We start from the raw sequence: 18,478 nt of genomic DNA, 5'->3' as shown, positions 1-18,478 counted from the left end.
TTTATAGGCATTTTGAGGTTTGGGAAACTTTGCCCCTCCTGGTAGGAATGTATATCCCATACGTCATTAGCTCATGGACTCTTGCTAATTACATGAAAGAAATAATAAATTAAAAAAAAAAAAAAATGCGCCAAACTGACAGGCTGCGCAGTTATCCAAAACGAAAGTAAAACCTGAATGTTCACACATCTGCCAGAGCCTCATCTCACACATGTCACAGCATAAAAACATAATAAAGCAAATCATGTATAAATTTCCCCTGTTCAATAATCCCCTTCCGGAGATATTAACCCTTGATTTCATACAGATAAAGGAGTCACACTGTGACCCTGTCTTCTTACATTAGCATATGAGAAAAAATGAAACAATCTTACCGTCGCCGTGGGACACACAGCCTCTCAAGTTTGACAGTCTTGTAGCATCGTGCCTGACATGGACTTAAGTGATGGAAGCACTGTTTGCTTAGGAGTTAATACGAGTCTGGATGGTTTTGCAGAAAGACTCTCCCTGCATCTCCAGACCCCAACATTCGTCAATGCTCTCACTGAGAGGCTGACAAGACTACTTAAAACTCCAGTCCTATAGCGACTCCATAAGAGACTACTCCGAATCTTCCGACACTTCTCTGCCATCCTCCGGTGACGAAAGGCAAAGAATGACTGGGGGATGAGGGGAGTGGGGGAGGTATTTAAGCCTTTAGCTGGGGTGTCTTTGCCTCCTCCTGGTGGCCAGGTTCTGTATTCCCACAAGTAAGGAATGAAGCCGTGGCCTCTTGTCATATTAAGATGGAAATTGAGGGGTAAAACCCCAGTAGCAAAGACCTTACTTGAGAAAACCTCAATCCATATGAGGTAAGTAGCCACAGTGTTTGAATAAAGCAGTGCTCCCTTCAAAACTCCTATAGATGATCCTAGAGGATAAAAGGGGATGCAGTGTATCCACTCTATAGTGCCACTCCTGTAGTGTGGTAGATCACTTATCCAGCACAGTCCTCACCTCTCAGAGTGCTGCATCCCACATACAGCTGTTGATCAAGATATGATAAGACTTGTTGCACCTCCAGTCTTTGGGTCCTAACCTTAGACCTTCTAGCTGGTCTTTATCAAAGCTTGCAAAAGTTACCTGAGAGTGCTCAAGCTAATTATGGCCTCCATAGAAAATAAATATGAAATCTGGAAATGGAGTGTACTTACTTCCTGTAATGATTGCACTTATACTTGTATGTTTCGCAGTTATTTTTGTTGTTTTCTAACAAAAATAAAAATGTATTTATATGAGCTCACATTTTTTGGTATTTTATTTATAAAGTCTCCCTTCATGATATGGTTTCTAAAGGTCTAAATCACTCCTATGCTTTGTGTGCCTTGTCTATTGTACACATATTGTCACTAGCTTGGCTGATGATGTTGGTATTGGCTATAAATACAATGATACTCTCTTCTCTTTATACTTAGGGGGCATTTTTTTAGCATTATGTTGTAAGGTATGGGTCTATTCTTCACACTGAAATTTCTGCATAACTAAATAAAAAGCTCTGAAGGAAAATTTGTATTTCTACAATTCTTTGAGGGACCTCACAGTACTGAGACGACTTGTTCGATCATCTTGCCAGACATGAGAGTTTTAGTTCATCTGGCCTTTATTGTTTAGATGCACTCATTATTGTGATAAGGTATGTTTTCTCCTATGCATTCTATATATTCCTACATTCAATTATCTCTGAGGAGCAATTTCAAGTATGTCGTGCAAAGACTTATTCTGTAACAAACTTTTTTTTGTGTGTGCTTTACCTTTCTATAGTAAGAGTCACTTTGGGTATCTCTAACTTTATGTAGATTTTATGTTTAAAGTTTGCACTTATCTGGATTCAGAAGATGTGTTATCCAGTGTGTTCTTGGTTTATTGGAGTTTGATCCATTACTTTAATGGACATTTTGAGTGTTGCAAGCTGTTTCCGAACATACATGTATTTTGGGAGCTATTTCTACAATATATGTTTCAACTTATATATATATATATATATTATATGACGTTGTGCATGCGTAGGTGCTTCCCTTATACATACTTTTACTTTGTCTATAGGAATCCGAGACCTTATGCGCTGCGCTCAGTATTACAGTACACCACTATATGTGCATGCCATCTCATAACACAGTACAAGTAGATCTGCTATATAATTTTGTAGATTGCTCCAAAAAATACACAGAACATTTAAAACATAAATAAAAACCAGCTTTTTTGCATATGTTAACATTTAAGTGAATTGAACATTGCAGCGTTAAGAGTTTTAACATTAACTATTATTTTATGCTTTGTTAGAAAAACCTATTAAAAGATGTTAAACAGTTTTAAAGAGACAGTAAAGTATAATTAAACTTTAATAATTTAGATAGAATATGCAATTTTAAACAGCTTTTCAATTTACTTCTATAATCAATCAAATTTGCTTTGTTCCTTTGCTATTCTTTGTTGAAGACTAAACCTAGAAAGGCTGATAGGAGCTTAGGAGTGTGCATGTGTCTTAAGCAGTAGTGTTTGCAACTATGTATAACACTGCTATAAACAATGTTGCAAACACTGTTTGCCAGATGGCTAAAGACAGCTGCATGCACCTCAGCTCATCTAGGATTACTCTTTAACAAAGGATACCAAGATAACTTAGAAAAATTGATAATAAAAGTAAATCAGAAAGTTTACACAGCATATTCTATCCAATAAAGTTTAATTTTCACTTAACTGTCCCTTTAATTTAATTATTCTTTTAGACAGTTTAATAAGAACTAAAAAAAAGTAAAAGGTGATAAAGAAAAAAAAACACTTACCACTTTAAGAGCTGCTGCTTTGTCTTCAAAGGGAATGTTTGCATGCTGTCATAGCAAGAAAAAAAATGCAAAAAATTAGCAGAAAGTCATAGGCTTATTTGTGGCCTGGAAGTGACAAAAGGTTTTACTGTTACTAAGTTGACAGCTCATTAATATTAATGTACTTTATTTTAATCTACCTTTTGGCAGTAAGGCTAGATCATTCTTAAGAGCCAATAAGACTACATTATACAGGAGACAAGCAAAGTAGCGTCTATAGAACAACCTAATTAGTCAAGAAACGGAAATAGAAAAATATACGGTACGTTCCTTGCCTCACTGGCTCTTAATTGTCATGTTCTACAGTATCAGAAAATGTAGTCACAGAACTCTTCTCAGTGCAGAATATTAAAAAAACATTTTTTAACAGTATAATAAACAGGCAAACAAAACAACACCAACAGGAAAAATGTTTAAGGCCTCTTTATCTTTGCACCTGTAAAGATGGCTAAGACGTTGCCCAAAATAATAATATGAATTAAATAAATACACATACATATTATAATACATAGTTGTGCCCTTTAACATATAACTAACATTTTATACTATAAACAGATTGTTTTGTTGCAATAACCTTACCTTATTCCCTTCCTCTTTTACATTAGGATTCAAAATCTTCACAAAAGCATAAAACAACTGGCGTATCCTAGAATCCCCCACAAACGTTACACGATGGTCTGCAAGACAGCTTTTGGCCTCACTGAAAAAACAAAACAGGATTCAAGAGCAACAATGACTACAAAAAAAAAGAAAAATAAAGCAGGGCTTGACAAATTTGTTAAAACATTTGTAGCCAGAATTGTTTACATTTTCGTGGAGAGGGCATATTTACTTCTTCCATTTCCTCCCATTCCCATTAAAGGGACAGTCAACACCAGAATTTTTGTTGTTTTAAAAGATAGATAATCCCTTAATTACCAATTCCCCAGTTTTGCATAACCAACACAGTTATAATTATACACATCTGTAATTACTTTGTATCTAAGCCTCAGCAGACTTCACCCTTATTTCAGTTCTTCTGACAGACTTGCATATTAGCCAATCAGAGCTGTCTCCATGGTAAATTCACGTGCATGAGCTCAATGTTATCTATATGAAACACGTGAACTAATGCCCTTGAGTGGTGAAAAACTATCAAAATGCATTTAGATTAGAGGCGGCCTTCAAGGTCTAAGAAATTAGCATATGAACCAACTAGGTTTAGCTAACAACTAAGAATACCAAGAGAACAAAGTAAAATTGGTGATAAAAGTAAATTGTAAAGTTGTTTAAAATTACATGCCCTATTTGAAACATGAAAGTTTTTTTTTAACTTGACTGTCCCTTAAACAGATCTTTTCTAGAACGGAACCTATTGTGTGGAATTCTCTGCCTTGCTCCGGAACACTTGCTAAAGAATTCCCTAAAACCACACCTGTTCATGGACACTTACAACCTCCATTAAACTGAAATCTGATTTCTCACCTCATATCATTCACCATGTCCGCTTGTACTTCCTTTAGCATGTTAGCACACAAGCCTAGCTGTCCTGGAGACCACCTTGTGTAACGGTGGGTACATTATACGGCAGCGCACAAACAGAGTTTTCTTATGCTCATGTTATTGTAGATACCATATTATAAAACTGCAGCAGTAATTCAACCCCTTGATTACCAAAAAATGCCAATGGAGTGTTTTAAGACCTTTTAGCTCACTAAGGGACTGAACTCACTGAATGCGGAAAGAAAAAGGGCAGAACCCTCCTGCACTGAGAGATCTCTCACAAGATTCTAGACAGGCAAACTTTGCTATACTTGTCTAAGGGATATTTTCTGCATTTCTGTAGGTGGAGGCTGCATGATATGAGAGTTTTTTTAAACTTACACTTTTTATTTTATACATTACTTTACACTTCAGATTAGTTCCTTTCAGTATTTTTACATTTAAGTTTTGTACTTTCTGTTTAATATTTCAATACATTTAGATTTAGATCAGGCAGTGATTTAAAAAATTCTGATTATGTTTTGAAAATCGGTGTGTTACTATAACAAATTAGGATCATACTTTGCATATTTCTGTGTATCTTTTACAATTTACATTGCACTTTGTATTTTCTCTATTTTAAAATAAAACATAAAACTGAGCTTTGGATAGTGGGAGGGACAGGGCAGTTTCCTTGGTTGAACAGGGGAGTTAACAGGGTATGCCTGAAGCATTTTCACAATTCTCATGAAATGCTTGAAGCAATTTAAAAAAGCTGGTCTCACTGAATTATCTAGTCAGCTGTATACAAGTGAAGATTGCTCAAAATTCACAATACACTTATTTAATTGACAAAAAAAATCATATATAATAAACTAGTGGAAAAAACAAGTTAAACTGTAGTGAAAACCTTTTAGTTCAATTTGTATTTGCTGCAAATTGAGATTTTATATCAGCCCTAGGTGTCCTACTGTTTACTTCTCTCTCTCCCCTGTTAAATTCTGTATCCCAGAGAACCTCATTACTTTTAATGGAAGGCATCTCTCGTCCCTCTGGGAATTCCAGGCCCCGCCCTTTTTCTTACAGAATTCAGTGAGTTCAGCCCCTGTAAAGTCTGCACTATAATTTCCAAACTAGAGAATCTTTGCTTATTGGGCCCATATAAAAAGATGAAGCTCTCCAGAAAACTAAAGTCAAAAACGTTTATGATTCAGAAACAGCATGCAGTTTTCAGACACTTTCCAATTTACTTCCTTGTTCAAATTCTGCAGTCTTTTTATATACAAAATATATACAACCTCACAGAGTATACGTATACTAGTCTGTGATTAGATGGAAAAAAATCTACTGCTTATTTGAAAATCAGAGTAAGTGTTATTGCAGTGTCTTTTTATGCACTTGTTATGCAATTCTACTGCATTTAGTGGTCCTTAAAGGGACATGAAACCCAATTATTTTCTTTCATGAATCAATTAGAGAATGCAATTTTGAACAACTTGCCTATCTAGATATGATTTTAACAAAGGATAGCAAGAGAACGAAACAAATTAGATACTAGGAGGCCCATTAATCAAGCTCCGAATGGAGCTTGAGGGCCCGTGTTTCTAAAGACCGCTGCTCCATAACCCTGTCCGCCTGCTCTGATGAGGCGGACAGGAATCGCCACAATTCAACCCGATCGAGTACGATCAGGTTGATTGACACCCCCTGCGCGAGTCTGCAGGGGGCAGCGTTGCACCAGCAGCTCAGGTGCAATGCTGAATACGGAGAGCGTATTTCTCTCCGCATTCAGCAATGTCTGTCGGACCTTATCCGCACTGTCGGATCAGGTCCGACAGACATTTAATAATTGGGCCTCTAGATGTAAATGAGATATATGTTTATAATTGTATGCTCTCTCTGAATCATGAAATAAAAAAAAATTATGTTCCATGACCCTTTAAAGTATGAGCCTAATTTGTTAAAGTTACATAGAAACTGTGAAGGCATAATCAGAATTTGTAAAATCACAATCCAAAATACAGTGCTGTGAACAAAATAAAATACAAAACATGAAATTTAAAGCTTAAATGTTATCAAAATTAAAAAGAAGTCTAAAGTAATATAAAATACAAAGTGTAAATGCAACAGAACTCTTATGTCATGCAGTGCTATATTGCACTAAGCGTGTCCCTCCTTCACATACAAAAACTCAAGCAAAAACAGAATTTATGCTTACCTGATAAATGACTTTCTCTTGCGGTGTATCCAGTCCACGGATTCATCCTTTACTTGTGGGATATTCTCATTTACTACAGGAAGTAGCAAAGAGAGCACACAGCAAAGCTGTCCATATAGCTCCCCCTCCAGCTCCACCCCCCAGTCATTCGACCAAAGGTTAGGAAGAAAAAGGAGAAACCATAGGGTGCAGTGGTGACTGTAGTTTAAACTAAAAAAAATTTACCTGACTTAAATGCCAGGGCGGGCCGTGGACTGGATACACCGCAAGAGAAAGTAATTTATCAGGTAAGCATAAATTCTGTTTTCTCTTGCAAGGTGTATCCAGTCCACGGATTCATCCTTTACTTGTGGGATACCAAGGACACGGATGAAGGGAGGGAACAAGACAGGTACCTTAAACGGAAGGCACCACTGCTTGCAAAACCTTTCTCCCAAAAATAGCCTCCGAAGAAGCAAAAGTATCGAATTTGTAAAATTTGGCAAAAGTATGCAGTGAAGACCAAGTCGCTGCCTTACAAATCTGTTCAACAGAAGCCTCATTTTTGAAAGCCCATGTGGAAGCCACTGCTCTGGTAGAATGAGCAGTAATTCTTTCAGGAGGCTGCTGGCCAGTAGTCTCATAGGCCAAACGGATGATGCTTTTCAGCCAAAAGGAAAGAGAGGTAGCAGTCGCTTTCTGACCTCTACTCTTACCAGAATAGATAACAAACAAGGAAGACGTTTGTCTGAAATCCTTAGTTGCTTGTAAATAGAACTTTAAAGAACGAACTACATCAAGATTGTGTAATAGACGTTCCATCTTCGAAGATGGATTAGGACACAGAGAAGGAACAACTATTTCCTGGTTAATATTCTTGTTAGAAACAACTTTAGGAAGAAAACCAGGCTTGGTACGCAAAACTACCTTATCTGCGTGGAACACCAGGTAAGGTGAATCACACTGTAAGGCAGATAATTCTGAAACTCTTCGAGCAGAAGAGATAGCTATCAAAAACAAAAATTTCCAAGATAACAACTTAATGTCTATGGAATGTAAAGGTTCAAACGGAACCCCTTGAAGAACTGAAAGAACTAGATTCAAACTCCATGGCGGAGCCACAGGTTTATAGACAGGCTTGATTCTGACTAAAGCCTGAGCAAACGCTTGAACATCTGGTACCTCTGCCAGACGCTTGTGTAACAGGATAGACAAAGCAGATATTTGTCCTTTTAAGGAACTAGCTGACAATCCTTTCTCCATTCCTTCTTGGAGAAAGGACAATATCCTGGGAATCCTAATCTTACTCCATGAGTAACCCTTGGATTCACACCAACAAAGATATTTCCGCCATATCTTATGGTAGATTTTCCTGGTGACAGGCTTTCTAGCCTGAATCAGAGTATCTATAACTGACTCAGAGAACCCACGCTTTGATAGAATTAAGCGTTCAATCTCCAAGCAGTCTGACGTAGAGAAACTAAATTTGGATGCTTGAACGGACCCTCTATTAGAAGATCCTGCCTCATTGGCAGTGTCCATGGTGGGACAGATGACATGTCCACTAGGTCTGCATACCAAGTCCTGCGTGGCCACGCAGGCGCTATCAGAATCACTGAAGCCTTCTCCTGCTTGATTCTGGCAACCAGACGCGGGAGTAGAGGAAACGGTGGATAAACATAAGCCAGATTGAAAGATCAATGTGCTGCTAGAGCATCTATCAATACCGCCTTGGGATCCCGGGACCTGGACCCGTAGAGAGGAAGTTTGGTGTTCTGACGGGACGCCATCAGATCCAACTCTGGGGTGCCCCATAGCTGAGTCAGCTGGGCAAATACCTCCGGGTGGAGTTCCCACTCCCCCGGGTGAAAAGTCTGACGACTTAGAAAATCCGCCTCCCAGTTGTCTACTCCTGGGATGTGAATTGCTGAGAGATGGCAGGAGTGATCCTACGCCCACCTGATTATTTTGGTTACTTCCGTCACCGCTAGGGAAATCTTTGTTCCCCCCTGATGATTGACGTAAGCTACAGTCGTGATGTTGTCCGACTGAAATCTGATGAATTTGGCCGCCGCTAGTTGAGGCCATGCCTGAAGAGCGTTGAATATCGCCCTCAGTTCCAGAATGTTTATCGGGAGAAGAGTTTCTTCCCAAGACCATAAGCCCTGAACTTTCAGGGAGTCCCAGACAGCACCCCAGCCTAACAGACTGGCGTCGGTCGTTACGATGATCCACTCTGGCCTGCGGAACATATTCCTTGAGACTGGTGATCCTGAGACAACCACCAGAGAAGAGAATCTCTGGTCTCCTGGTCCAACTGAATTTGAGGAGACAAATCTGCATAATCCCCATTCCACTGTTTGAGGATGCATAGTTGCAGTGGTCTGAGGTGTATCCGAGCAAAAGGGACTATGTCCATTGCCGCAACCATTAGTCCGATTGTCTCCATGCACTGAGCCACAGATGGCAGAGGAATGGAATAAAGAGCTCGGCAAGTAGTTAAGAGTTTTAGCTTTCTGACCTCCGTCAGAAATAATTTTTTCATTAGAACTCTTTTTGATGTTCACCTTCCACCCGTGAGACCTCAGAAAGGCCAATACAATCTCCGTGTGAGACTTGGTTCTTTGGAAAGTTGACGCCTGAATTAAGATGTCGTCTAGGTAAGGCGCCACTGCTATGCCCCACGGTCTTAGAACCGCCAGGAGGGACCCTAGCACCTTTGTGAAAATTCTGGGAGCAGTGGCCAACCCGAAAGGAAGAGCCACAAACTGAAAATGATTGTCCAGAAAGGCGAACCTGAGAAACTGGTGATGATCTTTGTGGATAGGAATGTGCAGATATGCATCCTTTAGATCCACGGTAGTCATATATTGACCCTCCTGGATCATTGGTAAGATTGTCCGAATGGTCTCCATCTTGAATGATGGGACTCTGAGGAATTTGTTTAGAATTTTGAGATCCAGGATTGATATGAAAGTTCCTTCTTTTTTTGGGAACCACAAACAGGTTTGAGTAAAACCCCAGTCCTTGTTCTGCAATTGGAACTGGGTGGATCACTCCCATTGTATGTAGATCTTCTACACAGCGTAAAAACGCCTCTTTCTTTGTCTGATCTGTAGACAGACAAGAAATGTGGAACCTTCCCCTTGGAGGAGAGTCCTTGAATTCTAGAAGGTATCCCTGGGCTACAATCTCTAATGCCCAAGGATCGTGTACATCTCTTGCCCAGGCCTGAGCAAAGAGAGAGTGTCTGCCCCCTACTAGATCCGGTCCCGGATTGGGGGCTACCCCTTCATGCTGTCTTGGTGGCAGCTGCAGGCTTTTTGGCCTATGAACACAAAGGAAGAATGGTATAAAGGATACCAGACTACCCAAAGTATGCACTTACAGCACTCTAGGTCTGAACTAAAGGTTGGGATTCCTTAACAGGATATTAAAATATAACTTTTATTGGTATTAAAATTAAAAAACCAAAGTTGTTTGGTTAATACATACACGATTAAAATTTGCTCCAGTGCTCAAATCAGTATAGTGAGTTTCACATTAGATCACAATTTATGATAATTCGGCCTGAATAAATTCACTAGTAATAGTGATCTAAATAGTTCAATAAATCAACTCGGTAATGGTTACCATCAGAGTGTTCATCTGAATAGTAGAGCTCATGTATAAATTCTGATCAAGGTTGTGTACTCTCAGCTATATAAACTTATGCTATCATCATTCAATATAATGGGTGATAGCAGAGTAATGATTATTGTATATTAATAATGATTATCCACGAATAGGGGTACTGGTGAATTAAATATTCACAAAAACGAGGGTTTGATCAGTTATAACCTGGGTTATAATTTTAGCCTGTATATTTGTATAAATAGTAATGTGTGCGTGCTTGGTGCTACTGTAGTTTTCAAAATTTCATTAGGTATATATTCCTAAAAATTGGAATACAGTTATAATCACAATAAGCCTAGTTCTGTGTAGCCCAGACCTCCGATCTGGCCACTTTTGTTCACTTAGAGTTATTAAATAGTTAGACCCTGATTAGTCCATATAGTAATTGCTGCAAAAGTTACTATGGCTTATGTTAATCCACCTTTATAAATTTTAGGCGTATGTTTCATAGAAAACTAAATCTGCTATCCCGGCGTCTCCCAGATTTTATCAATTGACAAATGTCCCAGAGTTTATTCACAGTGCCAAAAATTATTATTCTGGGCCAGTGTGTGGTAATTCGAATTAAGTGCCCTTTGGCACAGCCACTGTTATGATCCACAAGTATTACAATTATCAGTCATCAGTTTGTAACATTCTTCTCATACATATTCATTTATATACTGGGTTTTATAGCTTTAGTTAAATTTGGCACAACCCACTTTCAATAAATGCTTTCTATGATTTCGTTTCAGTTAAATAACCGTGTTACAATATCTATTAATTTCGAAAGCTCTGAAAGCTGTGTTTGAAGTTAAAGCTCGGTCTGGCACAACCCAGATTATATGTATAGAGTTAATAGTCCATTAATTTGTAATATGAATCTCCGTTGAAACACCCATTCATTTTCAAACTTCAATTTAACAATTAAAGTAAGTATAATCTGGTACAACCCAGGTTATATACGTAATGAATATCTGTCAGTTTTTGTTTAATTCGCAACAATGTTGCAGGTTGATATATATGTTTCAGTTTAAGCGCTGTGTGGTACAGCTAATGCTGTCACTATCGGGCAGTATCAATCACACTCATACGTTTGTGAGATCTTACAATACACGCACATTCACACACCAGTTAGGTAGTTTAAGTTAAAACTGGCACAACCCAGTTACTATAGCAATATCCACGATGTGGCGTATAATTATTAAGAGACTTAGTTAACTATTAATGAAATAAAGTCTGGCACAACCCAGGCTATATGGTTATAACTCGTTATTGCATATATGGTAAGAAAGGTTTTTCTATAAACACCATGTAACGGTCCCTATTAGGTACCCTGACCAGATAGGTCAAATATCAATGTTTTAGCTCTATGATTGCGGTAACCCTGTGCTCCACATGATTTAGCGGTACTGGGCTAGTTTAAAATACATAGAAAATAGAGCGTGAACGAGTTCAACACTCTCCCCTGACGCGTTTCGCCCGATTGGGCTTTATCAAAGGCCTTTGATAAAGCCCAATCGGGCGAAACGCGTCAGGGGAGAGTGTTGAACTCGTTCACGCTCTATTTTCTATGTATTTTAAACTAGCCCAGTACCGGTGTGTGAATGTGCGTGTATTGTAAGATCTCACAAACGTATGAGTGTGATTGATACTGCCCGATAGTGACAGCATTAGCTGTACCACACAGCGCTTAAACTGAAACATATATATCAACCTGCAACATTGTTGCGAATTAAACAAAAACTGACAGATATTCATTACGTATATAACCTGGGTTGTACCAGATTATACTTACTTTAATTGTTAAATTGAAGTTTGAAAATGAATGGGTGTTTCAACGGAGATTCATATTACAAATTAATGGACTATTAACTCTATACATATAATCTGGGTTGTGCCAGACCGAGCTTTAACTTCAAACACAGCTTTCAGAGCTTTCGAAATTAATAGATATTGTAACACGGTTATTTAACTGAAACGAAATCATAGAAAGCATTTATTGAAAGTGGGTTGTGCCAAATTTAACTAAAGCTATAAAACCCAGTATATAAATGAATATGTATGAGAAGAATGTTACAAACTGATGACTGATAATTGTAATACTTGTGGATCATAACAGTGGCTGTGCCAAAGGGCACTTAATTCGAATTACCACACACTGGCCCAGAATAATAATTTTTGGCACTGTGAATAAACTCTGGGACATTTGTCAATTGATAAAATCTGGGAGACGCCGGGATAGCAGATTTAGTTTTCTATGAAACATACGCCTAAAATTTATAAAGGTGGATTAACATAAGCCATAGTAACTTTTGCAGCAATTACTATATGGACTAATCAGGGTCTAACTATTTAATAACTCTAAGTGAACAAAAGTGGCCAGATCGGAGGTCTGGGCTACACAGAACTAGGCTTATTGTGATTATAACTGTATTCCAATTTTTAGGAATATATACCTAATGAAATTTTGAAAACTACAGTAGCACCAAGCACGCACACATTACTATTTATACAAATATACAGGCTAAAATTATAACCCAGGTTATAACTGATCAAACCCTCGTTTTTGTGAATATTTAATTCACCAGTACCCCTATTCGTGGATAATCATTATTAATATACAATAATCATTACTCTGCTATCACCCATTATATTGAATGATGATAGCATAAGTTTATATAGCTGAGAGTACACAACCTTGATCAGAATTTATACATGAGCTCTACTATTCAGATGAACACTCTGATGGTAACCATTACCGAGTTGATTTATTGAACTATTTAGATCACTATTACTAGTGAATTTATTCAGGCCGAATTATCATAAATTGTGATCTAATGTGAAACTCACTATACTGATTTGAGCACTGGAGCAAATTTTAATCGTGTATGTATTAACCAAACAACTTTGGTTTTTTAATTTTAATACCAATAAAAGTTATATTTTAATATCCTGTTAAGGAATCCCAACCTTTAGTTCAGACCTAGAGTGCTGTAAGTGCATACTTTGGGTAGTCTGGTATCCTTTATACCATTCTTCCTTTGTGTTCATATTTATATTTGTGCACAAGCACCATTTCCTCTAACATACAGTAGAATTAATCTAACTCTTACCTCTGAATTTGACTTATTATAAGAGGAAAAGTCTAAGTAGTGCCACTGTTCATCCTTGTGTGTTTAAAGGCTTTTTGGCCTGTTTACCTTTATTCCACCCCTGGTAAGGTTTCCAGTTTGCCTTGGGCTGGGAAGCGTTACAATCTTGCTTTGCAGCCGGAGAGGATGAAGCGGGGCCGGTCCTGAAATTGCGAAAGGAACGAAAATTAGCGTTGTTTTAAAGGCTTTGTCCTGAGGGAGAGCATGGCCTTTTCCCCCGGTGATATCTGAAATAATCTCTTTCAATTCAGGCCCGAATAGGGTCTTCCCTTTGAAAGGAATGTTCAAAAGCTTGGATTTAGACGACACATCGGCCGACCAGGACTTTAGCCATAGCTCCCTGCGCACCAAAATGGCGAAACCTAAATTTTGGGGGAATATAGCTTCTTTTAGGCCCTCAAACATCAGCAGGACCCTCCATGTGAAACAGCATGAACTTCTCTGCAATTCTAACTGTGCATCTGAGGCAATTAGGCCCCTCCCACTCTACTCCGGAGCAGTGAGGCCTAGTAAATCACTCCTAAGTGACTAAAAAACAGCCATGTGGTAATAACCCCATAAAAAACCCCAAAAGGGCTTTCAAAGTGTCTTGCAAAACGATTTTTCCTTAGCCAAACAATCGATTGCCCTGAATAAGTGTCAACCAGCATAATTAGCCCTATTATGTAAGCATTCAATTCCTTACTAAGTCTGTGAACATAGCGTACCCTCCCCTCATGGGGATCTTGTCAGTCTTCTAGCATTATCTCAGTCTTGTCTAGAAATAAATGACTGAACATACCTTATTGCAGATCACCCTGCAAACTGTTCCCCCCGACTGAAGTTTTTTGGTACTCCTCAGTCCTGTGTGGGAACAGCAGTGGATTTTAGTTACAACATGCTAAAATCATTTTCCTCTCAGCAGAAATCTTCATCACTTTTCTGCTAGAGAGTAAATAGTACAAACCGGCACCATTTAAAATAACAAACTTTTGATTGAAGATAATAAAACTACAATTCTAACACCACATTCACTTTACACTCCCGAGAGAGACCCTAGTGCTTAGAGCCAGCAAAGAGAATGACTGGGGGGTGGAGCTGAAGGTGGAGCTATATGGACAGCTTTGATGTGTGCTCTCTTTGCTACTTCCTGTAGGGAATGAGAATATCCCACAAGTAAAGGATGAATCCGTGGACTGGATACACCTTGCAAGAGAAATCTACCTTTTTAGAATTTCACTAGGGATCTTGCAGTGCTGAAAGATCATTTTATAACATCTCGCCTAAGCAGCGAGGTTTATATAATCAAGCCCTAAGACTGCGTTACAGTACCTTACTTTGAATCTTGCATGACATAATTTAAATTGCAATGCCCATCATACCACACACAGTTCATAGCTCAATGCAAGCAGCCGCAGGGCACAAATACACCCTTTGAACTTATAAGCAGTTTGGTGGTAGGCAATGCTATGGATCATAAGTGTGGAAGCCATAGTATGTTAATAAAATGTGATACATACAAGCGCACATAACTAAAAGTGATCATTTCCTAAAGGACCGTATTCTGAAAAATTAGTTTCCCATTAATGTATTTTCAATGACTTATACCAGCTGCAAAGTATAAAATGTAGAGGAAATTGCTCATTTAGGTATATTATTACATACTAGTCCTAAAGCCCGTGTACACTTTTCCCCCCTCTCTCTTTTTTGTGTTCTCTCTCCCCCTCTCTTTTGCTCTATCCCCCCTCTTTTGCAGTCTCTCTCCCACTCTTTTGCTCTCTTTATTCCCCCCTTTTGCTCCTCTCCTTTCTTTTTCTCTCTCTCTTCCCCCTCTCTTTTGCTGTCTCTCTCCCTATCTTTAGCTGTCTCTCTCCCTCTCATTTGCTCTCTTCCCCCCTCTCTTTTGCTCTCTCTCTCCCCCCTCTCTTTTGCTCTCTCTCTCTCCCCTCTCTTTTGTTCTCTCTCTCCCCTCTCTCTTTTGCGCTCTCTCTCCCCTCTCTTTTGTGCTGTCCCCCCTCTCTTATGCTCTCTCCCCCTCTCTTTTGCTCTCTCCCCCCTCTCTTTTGCTCTCTCTCTTCCCCTCTCTTTTGCTCTCACTCTCCCCTCTCTCTTTTGCTCTCTCTTCCCCTCTCTCTTTTGCTCTCTCTCTCCCCTCTCTCTTTTGCGCTCTCTCTCTCTTCCCTCTCTTTTGTGCTCTCCACCATCTCTTTCTGTCTCTCTCCCCTTTCACCACCTCTCTTATGCTGTCTCTCTCCCTCTCTCTATCCCCCCCCTCTCTTTTGCTCTCTCTCCCCCTCTTTTGCTGTCTCTCTTCCTCTCTTTTGCTCTCTCTCTCCCCCCTCTTTTGCTGTTTCTCTCCCTCTCTTTTGCTCTCTCTCTTCCCCCCTCTCGTTTGCTGTCTCTCTCTCCCCCCTCTTCTGCTCTCTCTATTCACCCTCTTCTGTCCTCTCTTCTGTCCTCTCTTTTGCTCTCTCCCCCTCACTCTTTTGCTCTCTCTCTCCCCCACTCTTTTGCGCTCTCTCTCCCCCACTCTTTTGCTCTCTCTCTCCCCCACTCTTTTGCTCTCTCTATCCCCCACTCTTTTGCTCTCGCTATCCCCCACCTTTTTGATCTCTCTATCCCCCACTCTTTTGAGCTCTCTCTCTCACGGCCATGGCGTCCGGCCCCACCCCTGTCACGTCTGCCCGGCTCCGCCCCCGTCACATCTGCCCTCACCTATCTTTTGCTGTCTCTATCTCCCCCCTCTCTTTTGCTGTTTCTCTCCCTCTCTTTAGCTGTCTCTCTCCCTCTCTCTTTTGCTCTCTCTCTCTCCTCCTCTTTTTTTGCTCTCCCACCTCTTTTTTGCTCTCTCCCCCTCTCTTTTGCTCTCTCTCTCCCCTCTTTTGCCTTCTCTCTCCACCTCTCTTTTGCTCTCTCTCTCCCCCTCTCTTTTGCTCGCTCTCTCCCCCCTTTCTCCCCTCTCTTAATGCTGTCTCTCTCCTTCTCTTTTGCTCTCACTCTCCCTCCCTCTGGTTTGCTCTCTCTCTCCCTCCCTCTCTTTTGCTCTCTCTCTCCCTCCCTCTCTTTTGCTCTCTCTCTCCCTCCTTCTCTTTTGCTCTCTCTCTCCCTCCCTCTCTTTTGCTCTCTCTCTCCCTCCCTCTCTTTTGCTCTCTCTCTCCCTCCCTCTCTTTTGCTTTCTCTCTCCCTCCCTCTCTTTTGCTCTCTCTCTCCCTCCCTCTCTTTTGCTCTCCCTCTCCCTCCCTCTCTTTTGCTCTCCCTCTCCCTCCCTCTCTTTTGCTCTCCCTCTCCCTCCCTCTCTTTTGCTCTCTCTCTCCCTCCCTCTCTTTTGCTCTCCCTCTCCCTCCCTCTCTTTTGCTCTCTCTCTCTCACTCCCTCTCTTTTGCTCTCTCTCTCACTCCCTCTCTTTTGCTCTCTCTCTCCCTCCCTCTCTTTTGCTCTCTCCCTCCCTCTCTTTTGCTCTCTCCCTCCCTTTTGCTCTCTCCCTCCCTCCCTTTTGCTCTCTCCCTCCTTACCTCTCTTTTGCTCTCTTCCTCCCTCCCTTCTATTTGCTCCCTCCCTCCCTCTCTTTTGCTCTCTCTATCCCCCACTCTTTTGCTCTCTCTATCACCCACTCTTTTGCTCTCTCTATCCCCCACTCTTTTGCAATCAGGGCCACGGCGCCCGGCCCCGCCACTTCTGCCCTCACCCACCTCACGTCCGCCCCGCCCTCCTGTGTCACGCCCCGTCCGCGTCACTCCTGGTCGACCTGCCCCCATCACGCCCGGTCCGCCCCGTCACGCCTACCATTCCCACGGCGGAGGATCAGATACCAGGTTAGGCTGTTGAAGGCCAGGTGTGTTTGTCCTAGCACAGTCTCTACTGTGCATGACAGCTTCGGACAAACACACTTGGCCTTTTATATTATAGGATAAAAACAGAATTTATGTTTACCTGATAAATTACTTTCTCCAACGGTGTGTCCGGTCCACGGCGTCATCCTTACTTGTGGGATATTCTCTTCCCCAACAGGAAATGGCAAAGAGCCCAGCAAAGCTGGTCACATGATCCCTCCTAGGCTCCGCCTACCCCAGTCATTCGACCGACGTTAAGGAGGAATATTTGCATAGGAGAAACCATATGATACCGTGGTGACTGTAGTTAAAGAAAATAAATTATCAGACCTGATTAAAAAACCAGGGCGGGCCGTGGACCGGACACACCGTTGGAGAAAGTAATTTATCAGGTAAACATAAATTCTGTTTTCTCCAACATAGGTGTGTCCGGTCCACGGCGTCATCCTTACTTGTGGGAACCAATACCAAAGCTTTAGGACACGGATGAAGGGAGGGAGCAAATCAGGTCACCTAAATGGAAGGCACCACGGCTTGCAAAACCTTTCTCCCAAAAAATAGTCTCAGAAGAAGCAAAAGTATCAAACTTGTAAAATTTGGTAAAAGTGTGCAGTGAAGACCAAGTCGCTGCCCTACATATCTGATCAACAGAAGCCTCGTTCTTGAAGGCCCATGTGGAAGCCACAGCCCTAGTGGAATGAGCTGTGATTCTTTCAGGAGGCTGCCGTCCGGCAGTCTCGTAAGCCAATCTGATGATGCTTTTAATCCAAAAAGAGAGAGAGGTAGAAGTTGCTTTTTGACCTCTCCTGTTACCAGAATAAACAACAAACAAGGAAGATGTTTGTCTAAAATCCTTTGTAGCATCTAAATAGAATTTTAGAGCGCGAACAACATCCAAATTGTGCAACAAACGTTCCTTCTTCGAAACTGGTTTCGGACACAAAGAAGGCACGACTATCTCCTGGTTAATTTTTTTTTTTTTTTTTTTTTTTATGACATAAATCACATCTATTTAAATGAGAAGGAACCTTGGCTTCCCCACAGTCAGAACACAATCTATCTGGTAGTTCAGACATGTTAAACAGGCATAAACTTGATAACAAAGCACAAAAAACGTTTTAAAATAAAACCGTTACTGTCACTTTAAATTTTAAACTGAACACACTTTATTACTGCAATTGCGAAAAAGTATGAAGGAATTGTTCAAAATTCACCAAAATTTCACCACAGTGTCTTAAAGCCTTAAAAGTATTGCACACCAAATTTGGAAGCTTTAACCCTTAAAATAACGGAACCGGAGCCGTTTTTATATTTAACCCCTTTACAGTCCCTGGAATCTGC

At 40.4% G+C, this 18,478-nt stretch overlaps 1 protein-coding gene across 2 annotated transcripts in view; it reads right to left on the bottom strand.

Annotated features, from left to right (window-relative positions):
- The window catches only part of CASD1 (CAS1 domain containing 1), a 248,486-nt gene that overhangs the window by 151,378 nt on the left and 78,630 nt on the right, over positions 1-18,478 (bottom strand). For both annotated transcript variants that reach the window (XM_053714060.1, XM_053714061.1), the window contains exons 4-5: positions 3,441-3,561; positions 2,823-2,867 (exon numbers count right to left, since the gene is read on the bottom strand). In XM_053714060.1, the coding sequence (XP_053570035.1) occupies positions 2,823-2,867; positions 3,441-3,561 (166 nt within the window). The remainder of the gene's footprint in view (positions 1-2,822; positions 2,868-3,440; positions 3,562-18,478) is intronic.

This window comes from Bombina bombina, chromosome 5 (assembly GCF_027579735.1).
Source record: "Bombina bombina isolate aBomBom1 chromosome 5, aBomBom1.pri, whole genome shotgun sequence".
NCBI lineage: Eukaryota > Metazoa > Chordata > Amphibia > Anura > Bombinatoridae > Bombina > Bombina bombina.
The sequence above is the reverse complement of the archived record's forward strand: the minus strand, read 5'-3'. Positions and strand labels throughout refer to the sequence as shown.